Source organism: Lytechinus variegatus, chromosome 6, assembly GCF_018143015.1.
Source record: "Lytechinus variegatus isolate NC3 chromosome 6, Lvar_3.0, whole genome shotgun sequence".
In the NCBI taxonomy this organism is placed as follows: domain Eukaryota; kingdom Metazoa; phylum Echinodermata; class Echinoidea; order Temnopleuroida; family Toxopneustidae; genus Lytechinus; species Lytechinus variegatus.
The window spans coordinates 13644874-13663832 of NC_054745.1; the positions used below are offsets into that span (position 1 = coordinate 13644874).

General features: G+C 37.4%; 1 protein-coding gene across 1 annotated transcript; it reads left to right on the forward strand.

The window, feature by feature from the left end:
• Nucleotides 1-662: 662 nt before the first annotated feature.
• LOC121417040 (monocarboxylate transporter 6-like) lies at nt 663-14235 on the forward strand. The gene is made up of 4 exons (XM_041610595.1): nt 663-916; nt 2652-2795; nt 11234-12193; nt 13658-14235. The coding sequence occupies exons 1-4, from the start codon at nt 712-714 to the stop codon at nt 13774-13776; spliced, it is 1428 nt and encodes a 475-aa protein (XP_041466529.1). The 5' UTR covers nt 663-711; the 3' UTR covers nt 13777-14235.
• Nucleotides 14236-18959: the final 4724 nt, after the last annotated feature.

Below are 18959 nucleotides of genomic sequence, written 5' to 3' on the forward strand. Positions count from 1 at the left end.
TAAGTTTTTGTATGACAGAGTCAAAGTCTCATCAAAGCTACTATAAATACAACTTTTGATAACGATCTCAAAATGAGTTCGAACAGAATCTGATAAAATGACCACCCAAGTGTTTGTATGTATAAATAAAATATATGTGCCAATTGGCTTTGGTAAAAAAAAATTGCAATTACTGATAAATTAGCAAATGAGCACGGAATTCCATAAAATGTGTATTTTTTCCAAGCAGCATTAATTTACTGTCCCACATATGTTTTTTGTGATAAATCAGACTCATCGGTTTTCAGCTTCGATTTCATGATTTCACAAAGATAAGTTAATTTCAATGTACCAGAAATAGATCTATAATTATGGTGGCATTTAACCTTTATTTCAAAGACTTTCGCATGAAATAATTGCTTGCTGAAATATGTTTTTAACCTTTAGTCTTGATTAATTAATACCATGTAATGATATATATATATTTAATGTTTATCACAATGTAGCACAATACTTAGTTTAATGTAGAATAGTATTTTATTTTTCATTGAAAACCATATTAATAATTTGATCTCGTATGTAATGGATAATTCATTTGTTAAGCGCATAGAGATTACCAATATTATGCGCTATATAAGTACAATATTATTATTATTATTTATCTGAGTCTTCTTGGATCTCTTTGTAAGACAGAGCCAAAGTCTCATCAAGACTAATATTGAGAGTGGCAAGATGGACATGACAAACCAGGGCCTGAGGACATCCATCCTCCGGAATGTCCCCGTGGTGCTCCTCATCTTCCTGATGGCATGCTCCCAAGTTGGCACTGTTAAATCTATCGGCATCTACCTTGAAGACATCTCATACAGTCTGGAAACCACCTCAAAAGACATCGGAGTTGCGCTTGGTCTTTTTGCCGGCTTCAGTTACTTCCCAGGTAGGTACGATGCAGGGGCCGCGGAACCGTGTTCAAAAACGTAAAAAATGACCGTCTGATTGTGATTTTAACATGGTCAGCCTCCCCCTTCACTTTTGATTGTTTTACCGGTAGGGCCTGGATACAATTAAATGATTATTTTTTTAAGTAGAGATTAATTAAATTACGATATTTATTTCTGTGAGACACCATTCATTTTATCAATATTTTTTATTAGTCAAGATGTGCCGAATGTTTTAGAAGCTGATTTTTAAAGAAATAATAACCCTTAAAGATAAAAAAACATTTTTTAAATGTTTTATTAGAAACATGAAACGTAAATTTCATACAAAATCTAATGAAGCCTGTCCAAAATATAATCAGAGCAACTACTCGGCGTCTTAAGATTATCGAAATTTTTAAATTGATACCACTGGACACATTTAAAGGGGAATCCCAAAAGAAATTTTGTAGAGGTAAAAAAAATCAAACAAGTTGATGAAAATTGATCAATATCGGTAATCGCTTTATACCATTAGAGACTCCTTGGTTGCATTTGTGTTGTCATAGTTATGTATTGCCAGGACTGCTCTGCCATGTACTCCAATAAATATACTGGCTTAATCACCTCCCCCAAAAAACAAAAAAAAAAAAATAAATGAATAGATAGATAACAAAAAAATGAAAATAACAAATAGACAAAATAAAGTAAACTTTTTAAAATGTTTTCTTACGTGAACTTATACATTAAACAATTTAGCTACCTTGGTTATATATTGGCTGCTGCCCAGGAAACCACAAATCCCTGATGATTAAATACATGGCCTGTGGGTCCTTGCCCCTTGTCATAATTCAGGGGCGGTGGAGCGAAATTAAAATGGGGCACAGGGAAAAAAGGGCACCTTTCATTTCGAAAAGGGCACTACTTAAACATTGCCATATAAGGAGAAATTTTTCGCTGGGGGCAGCACGCATAAACTCTTTGGAAAAAAAAAGCTCAAAAGTGAGAAGCGAACCGACCGGGCTTATCATTAAGGCACTTTTGTATTCTAATACGTTAAATTTATGGATTTTGTGCATACTTTGGGTGAATTTTGTGAAAATCTTCTGTAAAAAATGTGAGTTTTCAAAAAATTTTTTTTTTTTTTAGGGGGGATGGTTACTTATCTATCCAAATAACTGACTCATGAAACTTAAGGCACGTAGGATTTTTTTTCAATCATGCTCTTGCAGAAATAAGCAGGACGGCGCTAAATAAAGAAACCGGGCGCTCAAAAACAGTTGTTTTTCAGGGCATCTTATCTGGTATAAAGAACAGGCTCGTATGAGAAGCCAAAAGGAGCACTGGTTAACACATAAAACAGGCACCTCTCAGGTGAAAGGGGCACGGAACACGTTGGTGGGGGGGGGGGCTCTTTTTTAGGTAAAAGGGGGCACTGATACGGGAAAGGGCATCGATACGAAGGCATAGGGGCACGTGCTAACAGCATGAGACAGATGTAATCAGGAGGCCTGTATATCATGGCGCAGTCAGAGTTAACATGGTAAGGTCAAAGGTCATTTGAGGTAAACATTAATGTTTTCGTGCAAGACTCTTTAATATGACAAATGTTAGTCTGCATTCTTTTTAACAATGAACTTTTGATACAATTTTGTTGCGGGTCCTCGCAAATCGCGATGTTTTTGGTTACTTTCATAAGTAGGCGAGACGCAACATCGCTAATGCCTTGCTTTTCTATCTTTTTCAAAACTCTAGCTCCGCTGATTGTCGCCCTCTATCGTTTACAATGGACTCGACGTCCTCTCTTGATTGGAGGATCCATTTTCACATCTCTTGGGGTCATGCTAACAGCTTTGGCTACTAACAATGCTTTGATTGCCGTTTATTTATCAATTTCTGGTAAGATAATGACTTGTGGTGGAATCTTTTATAATATTAATAATATTATATTTCATTATAATAAGATTAGTGATAATAGTAAAAACATCACCACTACTTGTAGTAGTAGTAGTAGTAGTAGTAGTAGTAGTAGTAGTAGTAGTAGTAGTAGGAGTAGTACGTAGTAGTAGTAGTAGTAGTAGTAGTACGTAGTAGTAGTGGTGGTGGTAGTAGTAGTAGTAGTAGTAGTAGTAGTAGTAGTAGTAGTAGTAGTAGTAGTAGTAGTAGTAGTAGTAGTAGTAGTAGTAGTAGTAGTAGTAGTAGTAGTAGTAGTAGTAGTAGTAGTAGTAGTAGTAGAAGTATTAGTAGTAGAAATTATAATGCTCAATATCTCTAACGCGTTTTTACCACATGGCCCAAAGCACTCACAGTATCAGTTTAACTAATTCAAACAAATAAAAACAACCAGAATGGCATAATAGATGAAGGCCGTTACCTAGAACAAACAAGTTTTTGAGGGACTTCTTACAGGCCTCAATTCTTGGGGATTGTCTTAATGTGAGAGGCGAGCATTCCATTGAGGATCTCCGGTCTGTTTTCCTTTACTTGGATGTTAATTTATGTGGGTCTTCAGAGCATCTAGTTATTCTACCTGGGACATATATTTCTAAACAATCAGACAACTATTTTGTAAACTTAATAAACGAAGCAACTTTCAAATAATAAGTTGTCTAATCTAGGGAGCAAGTGTAAATTATGGAACAGGGGTTCAGGAGGTGTGTCACGGCGGACTTCAAAAATAAGACGGACAGCCCAATTCTGGTGGAGACGATTGATGTGAGCCTCTAGTATTGAAGAAAGAAGACCAATACAAAAATCAAGACGAGAAATGATAGGGGAGCTTATAGCATGGTTAGCAGTTGACTGATCAATAAACCTACGAATTCTAGTTATGTTCCTCAAATGATATCAGACAGTACAACAATTGGTAGAAAATGATGATTTATATAGTCTTATTTATCAAAATAATCTCCTAGGTTCTTAATTTTTTCTGAAGGATTAATATTGACACCAGCAATTTTATGTTGAATGTCAGGCAATATCTTCAGATTATGTGGGGAGGTAGCTATGACAATTCATTTTTGGGGGCTCGTTCAGCTTTGATTTGTTTTCAGTCATCTTCTGTTTGATGATAAATATGCATATTTGCAGTTATCAAGGACATTTTTGAGGTCTCCTGCAGTTTTATTGTCAATTAATATATGTATATATATTATATATATATATATATATATATATATATATATATATATATATATATATATATACCGTGTTTATCAAAAAACGTAACACTTTTGAAATGGTTGCCAAATTGAGCATAAGTAATTTTATGAAGAAATGTCGATATGTATAGAAAGCTGAAGGACCAACCTTTCATATGATATGAAAAATTGAAAAAAAATAATGCTTCGATGAACAGTGTTCACTTAAGTTAGAGGTATGAAAATGTGCCTGCGCAGGATTTTTCCTTCCAATTTTGGACAGGTAAGTTACTTGTAGCTTACAAAATAAGGTCGATATGAGATATTCATGATCGATGGATCAACAGGATATTTTGAATACCTTGAATAACATTCCTTTTTCTCTGTTATTTATCAATCCCGAAACACCACCGCCCACCCCCCCCCCCACACACACACACACACACAAGCACACACACTTCCACTCCCATCTTATTGTATCATTGATCTGGTAGATGTGAACGGGATTAAGGATGAATGGGAATTGGCTAAGTTGAAATATTCCAAATCATAATTAACATTACGCAACCCACTGTCCTCCCCCCTCCCACCCCCCCCCTACACACACACACATACAACCTTCCTTTTTATCACTTTTCTTCTGAAAGTTTGGTGGATCATTTTTTTCCATTAATAATCAAATTATTAACCAGTCACTCATTTTGATCAATGAAATCAATCGATAAATCACTGAAACATTAATTCCATCAAGCAATTGCTCAAACCAATTATCACACGCACACAAACCACACACATACACACGCACGTACACACTTTTTTTTTGTTCTGAATAATGTTTTTATTCTGATTTCATGAACAAATAGTTACATAACATTTCAATTTAACATTTCAAATCATATATAATACTTTACACTTCATATTTTCACTTTTTTTCCACTAACTCAACAAAATCATGAGTCATATATATCTTAAAAAAAAACAATGAAATCAGTAAAATGCTTAAAGACCAAACCTCCCCCTCCCCCCCCCCACCACAAACACACCCAAACTCACACACACACAAACCACTGCCCAGAAGATCTGCTCACACTCATTATAAATAAATCCTGTTTAAAATACAAAACAATTCGATGAACAATTTTGAATATAACAAGCTCACGGGAGAAGTATTACATATATTGAAAGTAAATAAAGACTTACAACTTAACCTTGTCACAATTTTACTGTTTCCCATTTTTGCAAGTGCCGCCCTAATTTCCCCATTTTAATAGCTATTTTCTTTTCTTGATCCTTATATTCTAAAATAAGTTCATGTATATCGTCAATGGTTGGTAAAACCCCCTCCTTTCTGAATATAAATAATATATATTTTACCATAAAGATAATAGTATTACAACTTTTTATTCTATTTGTATTGCCTGACAAACCAACAAATGTATCCCGCCAAATCAAGTCCTTTATTTCATCTAATTCAAATCGCTGTATCAAGGTTTCCCATATCAGTTTGACCTTTAAGCAAGACAAAAATATATGTGAATATGTTTCCGTTTCCAGTTTACAGTACGAACAGAGATTATCTTCAACAAATCCAAATCTAAACAAATTAACTTTAGTGTAAATTACCCCATGTAGAAGCTTAAATTGAAATTCCCTCTGTCTTCCAATTAATAATGTTATTCTTGGTCTAAAAAACATTCACTAATTTCTTTCTCTGTATAATTATAATTATTTTGTCCATCTCTTATCTGTAAATCATATGACTTTTGCAATTCTTTAATAAAATATTCATATATTTTTCTTGATAATACCTCCTTAAAGCTAATTTCCCTCCCCAACAGAAGCAAGTTTATATTATAATTAATTAAGTCTATCTCACAAAATTGTATCGAACCTAAATCATTTCTCCAATCACTTGGAATTGCATGATATATTTCACCTATTATAAACAAAAGATCACTTCCCATACCAAGGTTCAAAAAATATGCGACTGGTTTAACATGTCCATTGTCAATGATATGTTCAATCTTAATTAACCCTCGTTCTAATAAATCTTTATCAAATATCATTTTATTTTCTATACAAATATTCTTATTATTGAAAATGATTGGATTTTTAGAACCATTGAAATGTCTTAAATTATCAATCTTTTGCCAAGCATCTAGCATTTCCAAATAATAAGATGGAATATTCAACCTAATTTTTATCTTTTTCATTTCATAATCATATAGAAAAATTAACCTTCCTCCAACTGAACTTAGGGAATAATAAAAAAATAACTTCCACCCCAGATTTCTTTCTCCATACAAAAGTCTTTTTACCCACATTATACGCTGCGTTCTAACAAATATTTCAAAATTTATCATTTTAACCCCACCACAATTATAATTCTGATACATAATTTTTTCTTTTAATACGATCTTTCCCTCCCCATATAAAATCAAATGATAATTTCTCGATTTCTATATACATCCATGAGGGGACAACAAGGATGGATGAAACATGATTTAACTTTGTCAATGCATATGTTTTCAATAAATGTATTTTTCCCATAATAGTCAACACACACACACACGCGCACGCACACACACACACACACACACACATTAGGGCAGACATGAAAAAAACAAGTTAAATTTTTTTTTTAAGATGTTCATGTTTCTTTTATTTTTTTCTTATTTACAACTGCTTTGTTCATCTTAAAATGAAAGATCTGACAAAAGTAATCAGTTCATAGTCCACATGGCTATCTTTTCTTCTTGACTGAATATCACGGCTTTCAAAGTACCGATTGAGTAAGGGTACCAGTAAAGATAAAAGTCTTTCACATTAATGATCGACATGTCCAACTTCTCTCTCGATACACGATCTTGCCCGTTTCAGCATGTCCAGAACAGCTCTCCTGACTGTGGCTCTGTCCTGACGAAGGACATCAATCTCATGGGTGATTTTCTCCTTGATATCATCCAGTGTGTCGGGAGGTGTGGTGTAGACCTTGGCCTTGAGCCATCCCCACAAGAAGAAGTCGAGAGGTGTCATGTCAGGTGAACGTGGAGGCCATTCAACTTCGCGGTTGAGGGATATCACTAGATCACCGAAGAGCTGGGTGAGTCGCTCTGTGACATCCCTGGAGCGATGGCAAGGTGCCCCATCTTGCGCCCACCATACGCGTCGGAACCGTCCATTTCTGCCACGGCAATACCTTGCAACTCTACTGAGGGTAGGGACAACATGTCCATCGATCATCTGGAGATAGGCTTCACTGCGGACATTGTTGTCAAAGAAGACAGGCCCGATGATGTCCCCTCTGCCAGTGAGACCGGCCCACACCGTCACCTTGGACCGGTTGTCCTTCCTTTGGTAGTCGAACTCTTCTGGATGATGCCCTTTATCCCGGTATGCCACAAGATTGTGCGTGTTGACCTGAGCATTGAGAGCGAAACCTGACTCGTCCCCTATCAACAAGTCATCTAAGAATCGCGCCGGTCTTCGAAGAAGCCACTCACAAAATCTTGTGCGACGCTGACGATCTCCTGGAAGAAGCTCGTGCCTCTTGATCATCTGATAAGGGTGGTAGTGAAGATCAAGTCGCGTGATCCTGTTGAAGGTGGCGTGGGGAAGATCTGTAGGGTTTCGCCGACAGCTGATGTCTCCATCCTGATGCTCCTGAATGGCTTAACGAAACGCTTCAATATTCTCTGCCGATCGTCCAGTCCTGAGGCGTCCTGATCTTCCTCGGTTCAGATTATGGCTCGTCCCCGTTCCCTCGTACTTGGCGACATTGCGGTACACGGTATGACGCGAAGGGCAGCGTACATCCGGATAGACTTGTCTGAACCTCTGACTGTTGTAACATGGTTAGTTCGATGATACTAAGTTACCATGAAGGCACGCTGTTGATTTGTGAATTGGGGTCGTTCCATACTGACAACATGGCATAAGATGGACTGTTTGAATGCTATGTAACAACTTAATGCAATTATTTTTACTCTTATACCTGTAATGTGTAATACCATGTTTTTGCCTCTTTGTTTAGTTTCAAACAGTGATTTTGGATAAAGAGGATTATGTAACAGTTTCTGACTACTCAGTGTTCAGGCCAATGAAGAATAACAATGCATTCTCACATTCCATGGACAGGTGATAACAAGTTCAAATGTGGGGAAAGAGAAGGGGTCTGGTATTTTCAATGCATAATGAATGATGTACTTAGCTATTACATGTTTGGGTCATTCATAAAACCTGAATAAAATGTGATTGATGATCCACCAAATTTACGGAAGAAAAAAGATAAAGAAAAGGCAAGGGGTAGGTGATGGGATGGGAAAAGGTTGTGGGGGAGGAGAGTGGGTTGCATGTCGATTGTGATTTTGAATATTTCAATTAAACATTTTCCAATTCTTCCTTCATCCTGTTCACATCTACCAGATCAATGATACATTAAGATGGGAGTGGAAGTTGGTGTGTGTGTGTGGGTGCACGTGTGCGTGTGTGTGGGGGGTATGGATGGTGTTTGGGGATTGACAAATGACAGAAAGGACTGGTATTCAAAACATCCATTTAACTCTTAACCCATCGATCATGAATATCTCATATCAACTTTATTTTGTATGCTATACCTGTCCAAAATTGGAAGGAAAAATCCTGCGCAGGCCCATTTTCATACCTCTAACTTAAGTGAACCCTGTTCATCGAAGCATGATTTTTTTTTCATTTTTTTCATTTCATATGAAAGGTTGGTCCTTTAGCTTTCCATACATATTGACATTTTTTCATGAAATAATATATGCTCAATTTGGCAACCATTTCAAAAGTGTTACTTTTTTTTTAGACACACGGTATATATATATATATGTGGGTATGTGTGTATATCATGATAACAAGTATCATGGTCAATAGTATCATATGCTGCAGATAGGTCAAAAAAGACCATCAATACAACTTTAAATGCAAACATAACATCATTCTTTACTTTAACAAGAGCATGAAGAGCGGCTTCTATACGCGTTTTTATCTTAAGCCGACATTTCGAAGGTGGTTTAATGATAGCAGTATGAACCCATGTAGGAAAAACGCCAGTAGTTAGTGAACTATTGACGACATCTGTAAGTAAGGGAAACAGATAATCAATGTTATCTTCCAAGGCCAAGTTGGAATAGGATCAAAACGGCAATTGAACATGACTTAATCACTTTGAGCAACTCTGATGGTGTGACTAAAGTAAATGAAGTAAACAAAGTACATGTAATTCCCTCAACTTATATAACATCAAACCTTGGATCAGAAATGGAATTAGAGAGTCAATTTCTGCTCTAATCAATTAGATTTTTTCCATAAAGAGGAAAATTGGGAGCACAGTAATTGTGCTGAATCATAAAGATGAGCCACCTTCCTTTTTGAAAAAAAAACTGAATGAATGTAAAAAAAACATATTTAACTGAACGATTCCTTAAAGGTATTGTTTAACTTTGTGAGCAGCCGATTTAAAAAATTCTCAAACAAACATGAAACATGTGTACAAGTGCATGTAATAGAACTAATAAACCCTGAAAACAACCATTATTGAGAATGAAAAGCTAACATTACAAGGCAAACCCCGATTTTGTAAATAGGCGTCTTATAGACGCCTAAATAGTACACATAAGTATATAGGATGAAATTAAGATGGTGTTTCCGGTCACTTTATATTTCAAGTTTTGAAGCACTAAATAATTATTTTTGAACGCAACTTTTTCTGGGCTTCATTTTTGTAACATCACATACACAGGTGACAAGTTTGAGCTTCTAGCTCAGATTTTTTAAAAGTCAAACCAATGTTAACCAATCACTTTAACTTTTCTTTAAGATAGCCCTTTTTGGCAGATTGAACAACATCTGTTCCATGGCTATTTCCTTTGATGTAAGGTTTCCGATCAGACTCTTGCCTTGTTTTACGCCACTTGAGTTCCAATCTTCGATGCTCTTTGCGAGCTCTTTAGACTCATTGAACCACGGCATTCGGGGTTCCCAGGGCCGTCACCAGCTTTTTTCTAGGGGGGGGGTGCTTTTTATGAAAAAAAAAACACAAAAACACAAAAAACAACGTATTAACTCAATTTCATGCAGTTATATAGCCCGCCGGCCAGATCTTTTCAAAAGAGCCCTCAAGTATCCCTACCCCCCCCCCTCCGGTTTTTTTTTTTTTTTTTTTTTTTTTTGTTCTGAAGGGGGTGCGTTCGCACCCTCCGCACCCCCCCTGGCGACGGCCCTGGTTCCACAGGCTTTGATTTAGTTTCATATGGAACATATATATCAATCAATATCCTCACCGCCAATGTGTAATATGTTTGAATCACAGTCTGGATCTTTGGGTGTAGAGGATACCAGCTCTTGCAAAGACTTGGTAAATTCGTCTTTGTCTAATATTTGATAGTTTCGGAGAGTAGAAGTATGATACATAACTGCAAATTTTGCTGCTTCAAGAGTGAAAAAATATGTTATGGTGAGATAGGTGGGTATCATCTATTTGAAATTCATCAAGCCCACACTCTTCACGACAAACTCCTAATTCATAATAATAATAATTATACTTGCTTATATAGCGCTTAATACTTACTTTGTCAGAAGTCTCTAAGCGCTCTACACTATGCAGCATAATTACCCTGGCTTTAGCAGTGCAGCTGTTACGCGCGCTGCGTTTCAAGGAATAAATTCCTACCAGGTACCCATTTACCTCACCTGGGTTGAGTGCAGCACATTGTGGATCAATTTCTTGCTGAAGGAAATTACGCCATGGTTGGGATTCGAACCCACGACCCTCTGTTTCAGAGTCCGGAGACTAATCCACTGGGCCACAACGCTCCAATTCATGAGTAGAATCACGTACGTGCTGGACTAAGCCAACCCCATTGGTTGTTTTCATGACATGTTGTACATCCCCCTAAGAGGGTTTTTCCAATGTAGAGTGAAATCTAGCTAACAACATACTAAGTTTACCAGGAAATGATAATATTTCATAAATCAATTCGTCCTATTCTCCTGTGAATTGTTGTACAGTAAACCCATTGTCAGCATAGGGTGGCGGTATGTACACAACCACAAAATGTATGGATTCAAAGTTATCCAGAAGATGTTCGGTAAAGCTTCTCGAATAATTCTTGGCAGGGTTGGCAGACCCATCCAATTACGAAATTTGCTGTGATTTTTTTTCTTCTTTTGCAGGCCTGGGACATTGCATGGTCTGTATATCGGCGACAATCGCCTTAAGTCAATTGTCAAGCGAGCAGAACTTCAACCTGTTGTACGGATTTGGCACGAGCGGGTTCGGCTTGGGTATGGTTCTTTTACCACTCCTAGCTGAGCTCTTGGGTGAAGTTTACGGTTGGAGAGGTGGCATACTTATTCTAGGTTGCCTGATGGCCCACCTAGTTCCTTGTGCCGTTGCCATAAAACTACCCTTGACCGAAAGTCGACCGGTGGACCAAAGCGCGATTAAACAAGAACTTGAGCATAATGGACTTTCTGAGGAAAGTTTATCAAACAACTGTTTAAGCGAGGAAGAAGAAATCACTCCATTACGCCCTAGAGGTGCAGACCACAGTCGGGCAGCTGTTTGTGAACCTTCAACATCCTCTTCATTAGTCAACGGAGTTGAAATGGAATCTCGTGAAAATGAAACAAATGCAAGGCAAAAACTTGTGCGAATGCTCGATAGTTTTAACCGGTCTGATTTTTACAGAGACCCTGTTATTAATTTAATATTTCTTACTTGCGTCATTTACGGAATCGTCTACTGCGGATGGCATTCTTTTCTTGTACCCCATGCAATCCAGAGAGGTTATTCTATCCGTGCTACGATACTGATGACTTTCTGCGCATCAGTAGGAAACTTCCTAGGAAGACTCTTGGCAGGCGCCCTCTCCGGTCGCTTCGCTGATCCAATCACCCTGTGCCTCGGTGCTGCGCTTTTGAATTCCGTTTCTATTTTGTGTGATGCTTTCCTTCGCAACTACTATGTGATGATATTAACTGCGTGCACATCTGCTATAAGTATTGCTGGAATATCTGTCCTTTTGCCTCTATCAGTGAAGAAGAGAGCGTCTCCTGGAAGCTTTGATATTGCATACGCAGTCAACGATCTATGTTTCGGCCTTGGTACCTTTCTCGGTGGCTACCTATCAGGTAAAGATATGAAAGATTTGTTTGGGTAGGAACACACCGTCTCTCCTGTACACCACCTCTTCAATCATTATTCTCATCCGCCTCTCTCTTTGACACACACACCAACAGTCGCACATGCCTTCCACTACAGCATACACCAAACAAACATCACCCTCGATGCAATCGAAAATTTTCTGCATCAAGTTAATACTGGTTAGATTGTAATTGGTAGGAAAAGAGTAATATTTCTCAGATATTGATCAATAATGATGCACAAGCCATTTTAATGCATGTATAGGCCTTTATCACAAACTTTTAATTTGAATACATGCAGTAGGCTTAAAATCAATGTCATTGCCTGCATGTTTTAGATATATATAGGCCTATATATATTTCTTTTCTCTTTTTTTTTTGGGGGGGGCATAATAAAGAGACTTGGGTCCCGTAACACAAAGCTTATCGATCAATAACAAATATGAAAGAATACTTTTGAATGGTTCCTACCATTTTTTAAAACCAAATTCGCGTGTAAAATTGATATTGATTGTACAGTTCATTTGGCGATTGATCGCTAATCTTTGTGTTACGCAGCCCGGGTGACTGTTTCATAAAGCTGTCCGTTAAGTGACTTAACAAAAGACTTGTGATCCTGGCGTGGGGGCGTCGTGGTCTAGTGGTTACGAATCTCGTCTTTCATTCCGAGGGACGTGGTATCGATTCCCAGCCATGGCGTGATCTCCCACAGCAAGAAATATATCCACAGTGTGCTGCACTCAACCCAGGTGATGTGAATGGGTACCCAGCAGGATTAATGACTTGCAACTGTTGTAACTTCGCCGTTATGGCAACTACCATGAAAACCTTGATCCTGATTGGCTGCTGAGCCTGCCATAATGGCAAAGTTACAACAGTAAACGGGCCCCTGATTTCTATCGGCGTTGATTTAGTTCATAAGCAATGTTCACTATCCATTGGTAGAGTCTCTTGTAACTTACGACTTTATGAAACCACAACCAGTATGAAAGTAATCGATCCCACTTATGTTTTTAACTTGACTGACATTTTCAAAACTGGCTTAATTTGGTCTCGGGTGGGCTTGATTGAGCTTGATCATGCGTGAACATGATTAGCGGGACTTGAAATGGCTTGATCAAGCTGGCAGTTTGAAACTATTAAAACATTTCTGTGAATAGTGCGCAACAGCTAGCACCTCTTCTAATAAGGCCATGGTAAGCCAGGTCAATTATGATCTTCTGAAAAGTGCTTAAAGTCTTTCAGTCCCGTTACAGAATGAGCTGCGTTTACACGAAACAAATCAAGCGCTAGTCCAGAATGTTCTCCTTTTTTATTGATCGAACATACAGCAGTTTGATTACAACTCTTTTTGGAACCCCCCCCCCCCCCCCCGATAAAGTAAGTATTAAAGCAATGTATAGACAAGAATAATTATTGTCATTTTTGCTACATTTTTTCTCCGTACCGCAGGTGTTCTTGGCGGAGTCTTCTCGTACGATGCGACGTTCAAGTTTCTTGCTGGTGCACAAATCTTTGTCTTTGTTCTAATGCTTCCAGTTGCTGTGTTTAAGAAACCAACCGAACTTTGAGTTAAGGATACCAGGCATAAATTGCCACGCCAATAATGAATCGCCAATGAATACTTTAATTTTAACAATTAGTTTTCGGGTGGTTTTTCACAAAGTTTAAACTCAAACACTATGTTTTTATTTTATGCGTTACTGCTTCTTTTTTATCAATTGGTTTGACTTTATATAAATACATGCACTTTTCTTTTTTTGTTCATAGCGTGACTCTTGCTCAAAATGTTTCTTGGTTGCATTATTCACCAACATAGAGAAAACTCCCAGTGTTTGACGCCCCCCAAATTTAATTGGGGCATTCTTTCTATGTGGTTAAACCCTACCAGTTAGACTGACCGGTAACATGCAATTAAACATTTACCTTAAGTAAATTACCAGGGGTGTTTTATATAGCTGATCGTAAGTTAAGAGCGACCCTAAAAACGTCTGGTGAACCTTCCTTACGCGCTTAAGGGGTGGTCCAGGCTAAAAATATTTATAGCTTAGTAAATAGAGTAGAATTCACTGAGCAAAATGCTGAAAATTTCGTCAAAATTGGACAACAAATAGCAAAGTTATTGAATTTTAAAATTTAGTAATATTTTGTAAAAACAGTCGTCATGAATATTCATTAGGTGGGCTGATGATGTCACATCTCCACTTTTTTTGTATTTTATTATATGAAATTAGGTTTATTCAAAGTTTTTCCTCCAAGAACTAGAAAAATTGGATTGACAACTGATTTATTGCATTAGATATTTATTGCTGCAACTTATTTCATTATAAAGGGAGACATTTTATTCACACAAGTATGAAATAAAGAAAAAAAATGATTTTATGTAATAACATAAGAAAACGGAAAGTGGAGATGTGACATCATCAGCTCGCCTAATGAATATTCATGACGACTGTTTTCACAAAATATTGCTAAACTGTAAACTTCAATAACTTTATTTGTTATCCGATTTTGATGAAATTTTCAGCGTTTTGCTCAGTGAGTTCTACTCTGTGTATTAAGCTATAAATATTTTCAGCCTTTAACCATCGCCAATGAACGTTTTGGTGTATACCATTTACAATTAAAAAAGGATCACCAGTCGATCTTAAATTCTTTCTGAACCTACGAAAAGCTTTAAGTAACACTCACCTTGACTAAGCAAGTTATCTATTAAAGTTTACATTAATCTTAATGTCCCGTATTCCGATAGCAGGTTTAAATTAAATTCGGGTTTAAAGTTGTGGTTTAATTAAGTATGGATAGCCAATTGTTGCATAAATCATTAACAGTAGAGATATCATATTTTAGCTCGTTTTGCTCTCAAGTCATCCATAATTATCTAGGAAGTATAAATAGATGATTATTTTCACCATCGATGAATCCGGAAAGAGCGCAGTAAACATTTACAAGACACATACAACTTAATAAAAATTGTTGATACTTTTGGCTTCTCATATTTAAACCACCGTACTTTAAACCTGAGATTAAATTAAACCTGAGATTAAATTAAACCTGAGATTAAATTAAACCACTGGGCGTTGTGGCGTGCGCCTGTAATTCAAGCTGTGGGCATGGTGGGGAAGTTACAAATTGATGCAGAGGTTCGAGCCCTGGTCACGACTTTCGGATGGTGACGTTATAAAGGTCGGTCCCAGACGTAAATAATCATATTTGATTGATACACGTCTGACAAAACTCAAATGCACACACAAACCCGACTTCAGAATACGGGCCATTGGGTTTTGTGTGGGTGTGAAGGGTATGTGTGTGTGTCTTAAATGTATAAACGAATCCCTTGTCCGTACGTTATTTTAATGAGTTACATGCATGCCCCCATACCCGGGGGGGCACTTCCATTTACGAGTGGATACCATATGCGCGACCATGGGTTCTCGAAAAGCACCCTAAACACGTAATTTCCATATTCTGAAAATGCACCCTTTAGTATTGGCGTGTGAAACCCTACCCTTAACAAGCATTGGAAACAAAACGATACTCTTGGCAAATATTCCCTGAAATGAACCCCTAAGCAAGTACAGGATTTTTTTATTGTCACGGGTCCTTCGGCCGTCGGCTTTTATACCGTATTTGGTTTAGTACGGCGACCCCACCTTCTACATCTCGCGCAAATCGGACTCTAAACACGAAGTGTTGGGGCCGCAAAAATTACATCTTTTATAAAACATTTTAATTTTGTTTTATCATCCCCGCAAATTCGACCCTATACACGTAATTTTCCGAGCGAAATAGATACCCTTTTTTTCATTATTTTTGTGTTTTTGACACCCTTGTACGTAACGTGAACTGTCGTGAAAAAGACATCCTTTTTACGTGTTTTTTGGTCGCGCATGGTATCCACTCGTCAATATAAGTGCCCCCCCCCCTCGGGCCCCATACGTATATACAGAGCGAGCGCAGCTAGTGAACCACTGGAACTCACATAATGTGTTCACACAATGCACGCAGTAAGTTCATGGTGTATTCACAGTAAGTTCGCAGTGTGTTCACAGTAGGCCCTATGTTCACACTACGTCGATCAGTGTGCGTACATAGTGTTACAGTGTGATCACTGTCAAGTGCATCCAAAGTGTGTTTGCATCCCAGGACCAAAATCCAATTGAAACCAGTTGGATTTCCAACTGGTTTCAATTGGTTTTAACTGGAATTTAACAATATCCAGTTGAAACCAGTTGGTCAACTGGAAATCCTAACTGGAACCAGTTGGGTAACTGGAAATCCTAACTGGAACCAGTTGGGCAACTGGAAACCCTAACTGGAACCAGTTGGGTAACTGGAAATCCTAACTGGAACCAGTTGGGCAACTGAAAATCCTAACTGGAACCAGTTGGGTAACTGGAAATCCTCAACTGGAACCAGTTGGGCAACTGGAAATCCTAACTGGAAACCAGTTGGGTAACTGGAAATGATTTCTAACTGGAACAAGTTTGCTAACTGGAAATCCTAAACGGAACCAATCGGGTAACTGGAAATAATATCCAATTGGTTTCCAATTGGAAATTTTCCAATTACCCAACTGGATCCAATTGCAACCAGTTAATTTGCACATTTTCTGCCAGTGTCCACAGATTAATGTTTTATGAAGTTTATCATAATTTACAATGTATCTATTGATTTTTTTTTATTTGAAGTACCACACTTTTTTCAGATAAGTGTTTAGAATACTTAGCAGTGAAAACCATGTTCATAAATGTTATAGATTATAGTAAGAACAGATTCAAAGATAATTAGTACACCACTAGCTATTACCAAATTGCATCAAATAAAAATAAATATATTTGAAGATCTTCCATATAAATATATAATAGGAAAGTCTGTATTTTATCAATGCCCTTTACATTGGTTTTAATAGACATATAACACTGCTTCTGTGTTGGCATCAGCAATAGTTAGTACAAATGTTAATTAATTTGTAACTAATTAAGTTCATTCCAAGTGGAAGTTCCAATTGGATCCAGTTGGAAACCAATTGGTTTCAACTGGTTCCAGTTGGAACCAGTTGCCTCCAATTGGTTTCAACTGGAACCAATTGAAACTAGTTGCCTCCAACTAGTTTTAATAGGGAAACAATTACTGGAACCAATTGGAAGCCAATTGAAACCAATTGCCAACTGGTTCCAGTTGCCCAATTGGTTTCAACTGGAACCAATTGGCAACTGGTTTTCAATTTGAACCAGTTCCAATTTCCCTATTGAAACCAGTTGGCCAACTGGTTTCAATTGGTTTTGCTCTAATGGGTTTTAACTGGATTTTGGTCCTGGGATCATGTCCATAATCATAGCTTACATGCACGCTGGTAGAATGACCAGACTTGATTAATGTGGAAATAATATCGCACTGCATCTACTGTGATACTTTGCACACTGACGGTATTGTCTCTAATACTGCCTAGCTTTAGCAAAAGGAAGCAAGTGACACAATAAAATTTGAGTTGTTTTTGAAACACCCTTTGTATATTGCACGTTCAGGCAAGACTTGGGGAAGAAATTACCATTCAATGGAAAGATATTGAAGGAATTATGCTGTTTAAAGTGACGAGGCCTGTGTAAATTGCGAACATGCGCATTGCTCATTTACGACAAAGTGCACTTAAGTAACTTGCATCCTTTTGCCAAAGTATGGCAGAATAGACTAGAAATATTTGATTTGCACAAAGTGTGCTCACGCTGAAAAAGACGATTTTTGGGCGATTTCATACGTGTCGTACGGGACATTAATTTTGCCAACAATTCTAGTCTCCTAGTGAACACACTGTAAGTGTGAACACACTGTCAGGCACATTATGGGACACGTACATGTAGGCCTTGTTATATTAAAAAAAGGAAATCCTAGGAGATAATCTTAAACACATATTTATGGAGGACATTTATTTCTGCCAAATACAAAATTAATGTAGCCTATTTACAATTACAGCCAGTATCGAAATCTGATTACAGTAATAAAAAAATAACAACTCCTATTTAAATAGGAGTTGTTATTTTTTTTGAAGAATAATCAGATTTCGATACTGGCTGTAATTGTAATCAGATTTCGATACTGGCTGTAATTTTCTCCATTCTCATACTTCGAGCGCCTGATAAGCAGGCAGAAGGTCCCATTTTGCTGTTTTTGGTATGACTCGGCCGGGGATCGAACCCACGACCTCCCGTTTATGAGGCGGATGCACTATCATTGCGCAACAATGGAGCCACTACACGCTAGTGCTCAGTCACTTTTTGTGAAAGGAACACTGGCGCAAATCCTTGGGTCACACCTATTGTTCAAGGGTGGTGGCCGGGGGTCACCCCCTCCTGAACAATAGGGTTGACGCAAGGATTTACGCCAGTGGAAAGGAATGTATTTGTCTGAAGCTTTAAAGTGTTACCTTGATTTCTTCCGATTTTTATGAGATATGTAACGTATATAGAGCCTTATTATTTTTTTCTTTATTCGAATCAATTACTGTATAGTTTGGATTAAAAAAAGTACAAATACACAGGGCACTGTCTTATCTTCAGGTTGTTGCTCACAATCATAACAGCTAATTATTATGGCAAGTGAAATAGGTAAAGTGTTAAAAAAATGAAAAAAAATGTCCTGCAATCTTTAAAGCTACCATTCCTTTTGCCTGCCTCCTTTTTTTCTTTTTGTCTTTCTTATTTATTTATTAACTATTTGCTTATTTATTTATTCACTCTATTTATTTATTGAACAA

What these genes read in the sequence shown, in the direction of transcription:
- LOC121417040 (XM_041610595.1), top strand. Translation starts at nt 712, where the DNA reads ATGGACATGACAAACCAGGGCCTGAGGACATCCATCCTCCGGAATGTC. An exon ending in CGTTTATTTATCAATTTCTG is followed by an intron (nt 2,796 to 11,233) that starts GTAAGATAATGA and finishes CTTCTTTTGCAG; the next exon opens with GCCTGGGACATTGCATGGTC. An exon ending in TCTCGGTGGCTACCTATCAG is followed by an intron (nt 12,194 to 13,657) that starts GTAAAGATATGA and finishes TCCGTACCGCAG; the next exon opens with GTGTTCTTGGCGGAGTCTTC.